The sequence below is a fragment of the Anabrus simplex genome, chromosome 5 (assembly GCF_040414725.1).
Source record: "Anabrus simplex isolate iqAnaSimp1 chromosome 5, ASM4041472v1, whole genome shotgun sequence".
Taxonomy (NCBI): domain Eukaryota; kingdom Metazoa; phylum Arthropoda; class Insecta; order Orthoptera; family Tettigoniidae; genus Anabrus; species Anabrus simplex.
This window is the reverse complement of record NC_090269.1, coordinates 8981400-8993796: the sequence shown is the minus strand read 5'-3', so window position 1 is coordinate 8993796 and position 12397 is coordinate 8981400. Positions and strand designations below refer to the sequence as shown.

Genomic DNA, 12397 nt, shown 5'->3' with positions numbered 1-12397 from the left:
GGTCGTCCACGGCCTCTCCTTCCTTGGATTTGCATTTCCATCGCCTTTTTTGGCATCCTTTCGTCGCTCATTCGCTTTATGTGCCCAAACCATCTTAGTCGGCTCTTCTCTATTCTATCATTCATTTTTTCCACTCCAATTTCTTCCCGGATTTTCTCATTCCTTATTTTGTCTCTTCTACTCTTCTGTATCATACTCCTCAAGAATTTCATTTCGGCTGCCTGTATTCTACTCTCATCCTTCTTTGTCATTGTCCAAGTTTCTGCTCCGTAAGTTGTTATGGGTACGTAATACATCTTGTACATAGTATCCTTTGCTTCTGTTGGCACATCTTTGTCCCATAACATGTTTCTTACACTATGATAGAAACAACTTCCAGCTTGAATCCTTTTACTAATCTCAGCATCCAGTCGAGCATTCTCCATTAATTCACTCCCCAGGTATTTAAACGTTTCCACTACTTCCAGGGACTCGTCTGCCTGACCTTTCCCTTCTTTTTCCCCTCTAGTCATAACAAGAGTTTTACTCTTTTCTACACTTATTTTCAATCCACATTCTTCAATCTTCCCATTCACCACATTCAACTGTTCTTGAACCTTCCTGTCGTCTTCTCCCCAAATCACAATATCATCTACAAATAACATCATGTTCATTTCTCTTCCTCCATATGCTGCTTTTGCTGTTCTCATGATGTCATCCATTACTATTGTAAACAGGATTGGTGATAGAACACTTCCCTGTCTCAGCCCACTAGTTATTTTGAACCAACTTGTCCTGCCAACTTGTGTTTGCACGCAACTACAACATTCCTTATACAATGTCATGATCATTTTTATTAATCCCTGTCCAATTCCTTTTTGCACCAGACTGTCCCAAACTTTCGTCCTAGGGACACTGTCATATGCCTTTTCAATATCAATGAATGTCATCACCATATCATTCCCGTACTCCCAATGCTTTTCCATTAGTTGTCTCATAATGAAAATGGGCTCTATTGTTGACCTTCCACTTCTGAAACCAAACTGATTTTCCTGTTTCTGCTTCTCAACCCTCAACCTTATTCTACTTTCCAGTATCCTTTCCATTATCTTAGGAACATGGGATATTAGAGTAATTCCCCTGTAGTTCTTCAAAACTTTCTTATCACCTTTCTTGAAAATTGGGATGATTATTCCTTTTTGCCAATCCTCAGGGACCTCCTTATTCTCCCAGACATTCCTGAGAACTCGATATGTCCACTGCAGGCCTACAGCTCCAGCTGCCTTTATCATCTCCACTGAAATTTCATCTATTCCAGCAGTTTTTCCATTCTTCATCTTTCTTACTGCCATTTCAATTTCATTCATTGTAATTTCTTTATCCATTTCTTCGTCAACTAATTGCCTTTCCTGGTCGTCCATTGAATGACTGTCATCCGTTCTTATGTTCAGCAGCTTCTGAAAATACTCTCTCCATCTATTTCTTATTTCTTCTGGCTTTGTTAAAATTATGCCACCTTCATCCTTCACAAATCTGGTGTTTACTTGATCTCTCTTTTTGTTTCTTAAGATGCCATACAGTAATTTCTTGCTGCCCTGCGTATCATCTCTCAATTTCTGTGTGAATAAGGCCCAGCTTTTCCTCTTTTCTTCCTCCACTACTTTCTTGGCCAAATTCTTTGCCTCCACATATTTTCTTCTACTTTCTTCAGTCTTAGATGTTTTTCATGCTTTCCATGCCATTTTCTTTTCCTTCACTTTAATCTTTACCCTATCACCAGTGTGTTTCTTTGTCTTTCATATTTCCTGATGTTCTACCACACACCTTTTCTGCACATCCAACCAGTGCTTCCTTAAATCTTTTCCATTCCTCTTCAACATTCCCCACCTCTGTCCTGGGTACCAAGGGTATTATTTCCCTTTGAAACTCTTCTTGTATGCTTTTCTCCTTTAACTTCCATACTTTAATTCTTTTCTCTCTTCTTTCCAACTTTCAATTTTCCTATCACAACTCTATGATCTCCACCAAAGGCTTCTTCAGGCATGGCTGTTACATCTACAAGGTTCTTCCGGTGTTCTTTCTCTATGATTATATAATCAATCATGGTCTTTGTTCGTCTGTCTCCCCAGCCATACCTTGTAATCTTCTGACTGTTCTTCTTCCTAAACCAGGTGTTTCCAACAATCATTTGATTCCTCATGCAAAAATCCACCAACAACTCGCCTTCTGGATTTACATTTCCATATCCAAAGGGCCCTACAACATCTTCCTTTCCTTGTCTTTCCATTCCAACTTGTGCATTTAGATCTCCCATCAATAGTACTTCCTTATCTTCTATCTGTCTCTCCACTTCCTCTAAGAAGTCCTCTAGATGTTCATCTATGCAACCAGTTTGTGGGGCATACAACTGAAATAGATCTTTCACGCCATTTTCAAACTGGAGTCTCACCATCATCATCCTATCGCTGACGTACTTTGTATATTCCAGATATTCTTGGATTTCTCTTCTAAGTATGATGGCCACTCCATTTTTTGCTTCAGGTCCTCCGCTGTAATACAGCCTGTATCGTTCTCTCAGAGGGATCTCCCCTGTACCCCTCTTCTTGGTCTCGCACAGTCCAAGTATGGCTATACCTTTTTCTATCATGAAGTCAACCAGTTCTTCTGTCTTTCCCGTCATTGTCAGTACATTTACTGTTGCAATTTTGATGTAGTTTGGTGCTGGTTGCCCATTTTTCACAGTTCCCCCAGCACCTGAAGAGCTGCGCGTCGCTTTTAGCAGGGGACGCCCTAACCTTTTCCGAGGCACCATATCTGCTTTGTCCATATAGGCTATTGTTACGATGGGATTGCCACACCCAAAGGCATTTTATACCTACTGCCAGGTTCAAAATTAGGTTGCCCCTAACATGGAGACAGACGCCTTTCGTAGCCGCTCCTCTGGAGTACAGACGCTACGGGTATGCCCCTTCTGCCATCTCCACCGTACCGAAGTCCACCTTCTCTGCCGTAGATGCCGTTGAGGTCTTCATTCGTAACCCTGAGCTGGGACCCTTTATGGCCCTTCTCTTTCGTTTGCTGATACATTCATTTTTTGAAGAGTTGGACCTCTTCAAATTTTTCCCTCTGATTAGTGTTAATCAAGGATGGCTGCCCAGTTGTACTTCCTCTCAAAACAATCTCTTTCTTCCTTCCTTTCTCCAATTAAGTTTTGGCTGGGTTGTAGATCACTGACTTCCATCTCCATCAATTCATTCACCAGTCCTGTGCGAATACCTCTTCCACAGTTCTTCAGAGATGTGGGTCTCTCTCTGAGTCTTGTGCGTTTTAGATTCATTTCAAATACTTGCCTTGATGTTCTCTCTACTTCCATATTGGTACAAAGTAGCTTTTGTAAAGGGTTTCTTTGAATTCCAATGGTTCATCGTTATTCACACCAGTACTCCCACGCTCTGCTACTGATCTTGCAACTTCTTTTCTGCCTTCGACACTGGACATTCACTTTCACACACCCTTTTCATCGTTCTCTTGTACTACAACAGTCCTGCTTGTCTCTTTATTAATTCTTTCCCCAAACCTCAATTATTTGTTTGCTGTATTGATGTGGGGCAATGGGGAACAAACACAGGACCAAATTAATGACTTAAACAAATAATTAACTAAACTGACCAGAAATTAGAATATGTCATAAAAATTTACCTTTGCCATTATCAGCTCCATTTTGGTTAGAATGCTCGAATTCTCTTGAAACTTTATTCCATGCTGGAAAGAGAAAACAACATAGTTCAAAAACACAAGAGAAATGAAGGATTCTTGCTCAATTTAGAGCTTTTATTTTAAATATTACTTTTACGTCACATACTCTCAGGTCTTGTGACCTTCATAAAAGTACCGGTGCAGCTACAGCTTTATGTTTCATTTCCGTATTGATAGTTCACTTATGAATACACTCTTGTCTATACACAGCTACAGCTTGTCCGTATCTTTCAAATGAAAGCTAGCAGCTACATTCCCAGTTAAAGCTTCATAAGTTATACGAAAAGAAAATTCAATATCAAGATTGAGAGCTGCAGTCACTTAAGTCGGCCAGTATCCCGTATTCGGGAGATTGTGGGTTCGAACCCCACTGTCGGCTGTTTTCTGTGGTTTCCCATTTTCACACCAAGCAACTGCTGGGGCTGTACCTTATTAAGGCCACGGCTGTTTCCTTCCCACTCCTAGCCATTTCCTGTCCCATCGTCACCATAAGACCTATTACAAGTTGTCCATTTCATGACCGTATCGATGTTTAATCAAGAAGTAAGTATAAATAACCACCTAATCGATACTTTATTAATGCTCAGGCAAAATTGAATAAAATTAAAACTTACAGGACATGTTTCGACCACTTAGTGGTCCTCTTCAGCTGTATAAATAAAGAACTGAAAAGAAAAACATTGACAATAAGCACAAATAAAAGTTCTTTGGAGACTCCTTTGATAAAAATGGAGGTCGTCAGAATAGGTAATAAATTCGTCTTTATAATCTCAATGGTGTTCTTAATAGGAATGTTCGTGTACATGTCCTTGATGTCGAAGGAACTTGTTACATGAGATGAAGTTAACTTGAAATCTTTAATAGCAATGCAGAACTCTTTGGAGTTTTTTATCGAAGATTTGGTATAAAATACGTAGTTATGAGTTAAGAACCTATGAATAAATTGGGATATTTTGTATGTGGGGCTTCTCCGAAAATTAATTATAGGTCTCATAGGTGCATCCTTTTTATGTAATTATAAAGATTATAAAGACGAATTTATTACCTATTCTGACGACCTCCATTTTTATCAAAGGAGTCTCCAAAGAACTTTTATTTGTGCTTATTGTCAATGTTTTTCTTTTCAGTTCTTTATTTATACAGCTGAAGAGGACCACTAAGTGGTCGAAACATGTCCTGTAAGTTTTAATTTTATTCAATTTTGCCTGAGCATTAATAAAGTATCGATTAGGTGGTTATTTATACTTACTTCTTTACCATAAGACCTATCTGTGACGGAGCGACGTAAAGCAACTTGTAAATAAATAAATAAAATTCAAGCTTATTATTATTATTATTATTATTATTAGAACCTCCGGGGCTCAGGCAGCAACGCACTGGCCTCTCACCGCTGGGTTCCGTAGTTCAAATCCTGCTCCCTCCAAGTGAGATTTGTGCTGGACAAAGCGGAGGCGGGACAGGTTTTTCTCCGGGTACTCCGGTCTTCCATGTCATCTTTCATTCCAACAACACTCTCCAATATCATTTCATCTGTCATTCATTAATCATTGCCCCAGCGGAGTGTGACAGGCTTCGGCAGCCGGCACAACTCCCATCCTCCCCGCTAGATGGGGGCTTCATTCATTCCATTCGTGACCCGGTCGAATGACTGGAAACAGGCTGTGGATTTTCATTTTTATTATTATTATTACTGGTATTTGCACCACAAAATCTATGGTGTTATGTGAAATACAAACGACAGACATGTAAACTTTCATTTAGAAAAATATGAACATGGAAAGGAACACATAACAGGAACTTTATATACATGACTTTATTTGTCATTTGTTTGTTTCTTTCCTTTACTTGCACCTACCTACTGGGTTTATTTTCTTCTTTTGTTGTTGATGATGATGTTTGTTGTTTAAAGGGGCCTAACAGGTAGGTCATCAGCCCCTAATGGTATGAGCTGCAACAAAATGAATATTAAAACTAGAATCTAAAATGAATGGTGATGAAAAGATCGTGAAACAAAAACAATCAGTGGATCCAATTCACAATGTTTTCGCCTGCGTGCCCCACCCATAGGGGGTTTCTTCTTTTGTGTTTAGGGCCGAAGACCTTAGATGTTAGGCCCCTTTAAACAACAAACATCATGATCATGATCATGATGATCATCATCATCATCATCATCATCTTTTGTGTTTATCCTGCATTCCTAGTCTTTTACCACTGGTATTTCTTTTTCTCTTTCCTTCACTTCACTACAGCCCGAAGAATTGAGATGCAGATGTGGATATTGGCCCTATCCTTTTGTGTTTTTAGGCTCTTCCTTGTCACATAATTCTATTCCTCCCTCTTCCCAAATTGGCCTGTCGTGTTTTTCTTGTTATGTGCTCCTTTCATTATTCCTATTTTTCTACTGTACATATAACCCGATTGTCACTCATTTGTCTCTTTTCATTACTTATAAAGCAAATATCTTCCTTATACATCAAATATAAAGGCACGTCATCACATTTGTTACAGCCTACTTTAGACTTAAAGCATATCATTACGGATATTATAAATGTCTGCCACTCTACTCAATAGTACATCTGATTTTTCATGATCATGATCACTTCTCGGGAAATGTTGCCGTGAAGTTTGGAAGTAGGAGAAAGGGAAGATAGGAAAGGGAAATGTGGAGTAGTGGATAGGAAAAGACAGGTGGAACAGGGTCATGGGATGGAGAAAAGGAAGTAGCTTCTGAAGCTATCAGGAAAGATAGGACTGACCAGGAGGGGAGGGGATCAAATGAGGTGGGTAGGGTTGAGGCTCTGGTCATGGGGGATTCTATGGTTAGACATGTCGGGAAAGTGTGTGGAGGAAAGGGTACCAGGGTAGAGTGTTACCCAGGAATTAGGTTAAGGCAGATGTTGAGGAAAGTAGAAGAGAAGGAGGAGGGAAAGGAGAAGGTGGTAGTGTTTCATGTTGGTACTAACAACGTAAGACAAGCAGGTATAAGTATCAACATAGTTGGGGATGTGTGGGTCTGATAAATGCAGCATGGGTGAAGTTTAAGAAAGCGGAGATTGTTATCAGTGGAATACTGTGTAGGAGGGATACTGACTGGAAGGTGATTGGGGATTTAAATGAGACTATGGAGTGGGTATGTGGGAAACTGGGAGTGAAATTTCTAGTTCCTAATGGGTGGGTAGGAGATAGGGATCTGCGTTCAGATGGCCTTCACTTAAACCGTAGTGGTACATATAAGTTAGGAAATTTGTTTAGAAGGGTTATAGGGAGGTACATTCAGGGAAACAGGGTGCGCCAGGGAGCGGTGTAAAGGGAACAGGGAACTGGAAATCAAGTAGGAATGACATAAAACTGTTAGTGCTCATCTGTATAAGTATTGTAAAGAAAGGACTAGAATTAAGTAATTTAATAGATATATACTTACCAGATATTGTAATAGGAGTTGAATCATGGCTGAGAAATGATATAATGGATACAGAAATTTTCTCACGGAACTGGAGGGTAGGAATGGCAGGAGGGGGAGAATTCATTCTCGTGAAAGAAGAATTTGTAAGCTACGAGAAAGTTTAAGACAACCACGAAATTCTAGGTGTAAGGCTCATTTCTAAAGATAATAGGCAACTAGATGTCTTTGGAGTGTACAGACCGGGAAAGGGTAGCGCAGATGCTGATTCAGAATTATTTGATAAGATAATCAGCTATGTGGGAAACGATAAAGAAAGGAACGTAATCATAGCGGTGATCTCAATTTACCAAATGTCAATTGGGAAGGTAATGCGAACGACAGGAAGCATGACCAACAAATGGCAAATAAGTTAATATGGGAAGGGCACCTGATTCAGAAAGTGATGGAACCAACTAGAGGGAAGAATATTCTGGACGTGGTGCTGGTAAAACCCGATGAGCTCTATAGAGAAACCGAAGTAATAGATGGTATTAGTGATCATGAAGCTGTTTTTGTGGTAATTAAAAATAAAAGTGAAAGAAAGGAAGAGATTAAAATTAGGACTGTTAGGCTGTACCATATGGCTGATAAAACAGGCATGAGGGAGTTTTTAATAAGTAACTATGATCGGTGGAAAACGGTAAATAAAAATGTAAACAGACTCTGGGATGGGTTTAAAGCAATTGTTGAGGAATGTGAAAATAGGTTTGTACCTATAAAGGTGGTAAGGAATAGTAAAGATCCACTATATTATAACAGGGAAATAAAGAGACTAAGAAGGAGGCGCAGGTTGGAAAGAAATAGAGTTAGAAATGGCTGTGGAAGTAAGGAGAAATTGAAGGAACTTACTAGGAAATTGAATCTAGCAAAGAAGTCAGCTAAGGCCACACTAATTTTAGTGAAAAATGGAAGAGTATGTATAGGTACTTTAAGGCAGAAACAGGTTCCAAGAAGGACATTCCAGGAATAATTAATGAACAAGGGGAGTGTGTATGCGAGGATCTTCAAAAGGCAGAAGTATTCAGTCAGCAGTATGTATTGTTGGTTACAAGGATAATGTCCAGATAGAGGAGGTGACTAATACTAAAGAAGTATTAAAATTTACCTATGACAGCAATGACATTTACAGTAAGATACAAAAGATGAAAACTAGAAAAGCAGCTGGAATTGATAAGGTTTCGGGGGATATACTAAAGACAATGGGTTGGGATATAGTACCATATCTGAAGTACTTGTTTGATTTTTTTGGCATAAAGGAACTTTACCAAATGAATGGAGAGTTGTAATAGTAGCCCCTGTATACCGGGTGGTACAGCTGCCCCTATTTTTTCCCGAATATATGCAACCAGCTAGGACGTAAATGCCTCTTAGTCCCATCTTGCGCAACACCTTACAGCAATGTTATGTGCAGTTAACCCGATGTAGACTTCTCCGCACAATGGAAAAATGGTACAAGAGGCAGTAAGTGAGGTCCATCTCAAAAACACTGTACCATTTTATGTAGAGCGGTGTCCAATACTCTACTAATTTTTACGAAATGTTACTATACTGTACAAACCATAAACACGCCTATAGCTGTCGGTAGAGAATTGCGCACCTGATTGGTCCAAGAGGCCATTTTCTTTTGATAGAAAGGGCGGTCGTGGTATCATAGAAAACGTGATAGGGTAAGACCAATTACAGACATGTCCATGACCACCATTTTGTACAGTCTCATCACATCGAAATTGATAGAAACGTGTTTTGCACTGTAGTTTATAATCTGTGGGGTACGCAAATGCTGTACAGCAGTTGTGATAGCTTCTTCTTCTTCTTCATAGTACCGTATCAGGTCCCCCTGACGTTGGCGATCACTGTGGTGAATGCAGAACGATCTCTTGCTAGGTGGAAAAGTCTTTCAACACTGTGAATTCCAGTCCATTCTTTGATGTTTCCAAGCCATGATGTTCGCCTCCTCCCGACACCTCTCCGACCCTGTATTTTGCCTTGTACAATCCGCTGTAAGATGAGGTAATGGTCATTTCTAAGGATGTGGCCAAGGTAAGAGATCTTCCGGAATTTTATTGTTTGAACGAGTTCCCGACTTGCTCTTGCCCTTCTGAGTACTTCTTGGTTCGTTAGTCGTGCAACCCACGAAATCCTGAGCATCCTACGGTGGATCCACATTTCAAAGGCTTCCAAGCGTTTCACTGATATGTTCTTGAGAGTCCATGTTTCCACACCATGTAGCAAGGCTGACCATATATAGCATTTGACCATCCTCTGTCTAAGTTTTAAATTTAAGTAGTCATTGCAAAAGAAAGATTTCATTTTTGTAAATATTTTTCGTGCTATTGCTATCCTCTGTTTCACTTCTTTCTCGGGATCAAGTTGTTCAGTGACAATGGCACCCAGATATTTAAAAGTGGTTACTCTCTCAATCTGTCGGTTGTTTAGTTGTAAGATTGCCTCAGCATTGGCACGTCTGCTGAAGATCATGAACTTGGTCTTGTTTACATTTATTTTTAGTCCCATGTCCTCACTTACTGCACTGATATTATTGAGCAGGAGTTGGAGACCTTCAAAATTGTCACACAGGATGACACTATCATCCGCATATCTTATGTTGTTAATTATGCCGCCATTTACCTTTATTCCATATTGTTGATTTTCTAAAGCTGTTTTCAAAATTTTATCCGAGTAAAGGTTGAATAACAATGGAGACAAAACACAACCTTGTCTAACTCCTCTTTGGATGGCTATCTCGTTTGTAGTTTGATTTCCGATTCGGACAACGGCCTTTTGTCTCCAGTAAAGGTTTTCAATAATGCGGATATCTTTGCTGTCAACTCCTATATCTTTTAGGAGTTCTACAAGTTTTGGATGTTGAACTCTGTCAAATGCCTTTTCAAAATCAATGAAACAAGCAAACACTTCTTGCTGATAGCTTACGCCATGTAATTACTACCGTTAGAGCGATCAAAAAAGGCATAAAACGGGACCATAAGGCTGTAACTCATCAGTAACTTGTCGAAGCGGGAACTTCCGCTCTCCTCGTGAATACAGAGTTACAAGGATGGCGCTTGTACGTTGCAAATAGCTGCGCGGAATTACGTATGGAAGACGTACCTCGATAGGTTACTTGAAGCAGGAAGGGTTCCAACCATTCTTGAGTCATGCATTTTTTAATGTCATTTCGTATTTGCCTAGGCATCGTTTACGAAGACCTTTCTGAAGTCTCCGATATTCTTCTACGGAAGTTATAATAAACAGGTATCATAAATATCGCCACATACGCACCGATTGTGAATACCACCTGAAACATAACGCTGGACTCATTCAACCAAGTAACGCGTAGAAAATAGTTGCAACTATCTGGGCGTAAGAGAGACGCGATTCTTTAGTTCACTGTGGTGTTTGCACATTCGAGTTCAGAACTTTTAACATCAACGATCAGTATCGAAGCGATAGCCTAGGTAATTCCATTAGTACAGAGCTACGAGACCAATTCTTTGTCGCCTGCAGTGGCTACATGGCACCAATCGCAGCGAGCTTACAATATGTTAGCAGGCATTTAGAGTTCGAATCTAGTTACGAGCTTTTCAATTTTATTTTGATATTATACTTGTAAGGCCATTCGTAATAAATATTTAACGTTCTTAAGTCTCAAAAGTAATTTGACACCTTTACAAAGAAAGCATACATACGAAAGGAATAATAACATGCGACTTCCATATGGCAAACGACTACAGGGAATGAAGCGCAGTGCACGTGTTGTCAACATTCTGACCCACCCATTCAACCAAGCAACTGCGCACGTTCGACTCGAAGACCAACTAACAGCGGTCTACACTTCATACGTAGGGCACATGAAACAGCATATCGTAATCCTAGCAGCAACGTGTGAGCACGTACTGTACGGTTAGCACGAAAGCAAACATTATGTATTCACGGGATGATTATGTGGATATGGTACTACTTTATGGAGAAGCAAGGCAAAATGCACGGGAAGCCAGACGCTTGTATCAAGAACGATTTCCTGGACGAAGGCTGCCAACTGCAGATACATTTCGACGTGTTGAAAGACGGTTGTGTGCAACGGGGTCATTTCATACATTTCCCCCCCGTTCGGGATGCTCCAGTGACGTCTGGAAATAACGACGAAGCTGTTCAAAATGCAATTGCATACAACCCGCACACAAGCTCACGGGCCATAGGAAATGAACTGAACATCAGTCATGTATCTGTACTGCGAATATTGCACCGCCATAAATTCCACCCTTTCCATCAACAGCTGCACCAGGAACTTCACGGAGATGACTTTCCAAAACTGATAGAATTTTCGCAATGGATATTACAAAGAGTTGAAGCTGATGCGAATTTCTTAATGGACATTCTCTTTAGTGATGAATCCAGATTTCACAACAACGGAACTGTTAATTGTCACAACTTCCATTACTGGAGCGTTGAAAATCCTCACTGGATCAGGGGAGCTCGATTTCAGGTACAATGGGGCGTCAACGTGTGGTGCGGGATACTAGGTGACAAGATAATTGGACCATATTTCTTCGAAGGAAACCTCACGCGACGACGCTATCTAGAGTTTCTTCGTGAGTACCTCCCACTCTTATTGGAGGATGTGCCCCTTACGACACTGTTACGGATGTGGTTCCAGCAGGATGGAGCTCCCCCACACTGGTCGTTGGCAGTACGGAACCACTTGCATAGGACATATCCTGGACGATGGATTGGACGAGGGGGTCTGGTCACATGGCCGGCTAGATCACCTGACCTTACTCCACTCGACTTTTTCCTCTGGGGTTATTTAAAGGAAAGAGTCTATGAGCAGGAGCCTGAGAGCCCGAATCATTTACGGCGGCTCATCACGGAAGCCTGCAGGCAGATTCCACCACATATGTTGCAAGCAAGAATGTCTCTCCTCCACCGTGCTCAGATGTGCATTAACGAAGCAGGTGGTCATTTTGAACATTTGCTTCATTAATCGAATGGCCATGCATAAGCCCATCACACCGTTGTCGGTACAATCTCACTTTACTGCAAATAGCTCTTTTAAGAGCTCCTTAAAAAACAAACATAGCTGAGTACCTGCAATATGAGAACTGATCATGATTTAGATTTGTCGTCAACAACACGACTCTCATGAACATCAACAACGCAATAAAAATATTCGTCGTACACAGGACTTGAACCGCCTACTAACGAACACCGGTACTCTCCTCT

General features: G+C 40.5%; 1 protein-coding gene across 1 annotated transcript in view; it reads right to left on the bottom strand.

The window, feature by feature from the left end:
- The window catches only part of LOC136873662 (MAPK regulated corepressor interacting protein 2), a 61322-nt gene that overhangs the window by 35682 nt on the left and 13243 nt on the right, over positions 1–12397 (bottom strand). The window contains exon 3 of the mRNA XM_067146753.2: positions 3679–3741. Within this exon, the coding sequence (XP_067002854.1) occupies positions 3679–3741 (63 nt within the window). The remainder of the gene's footprint in view (positions 1–3678; positions 3742–12397) is intronic.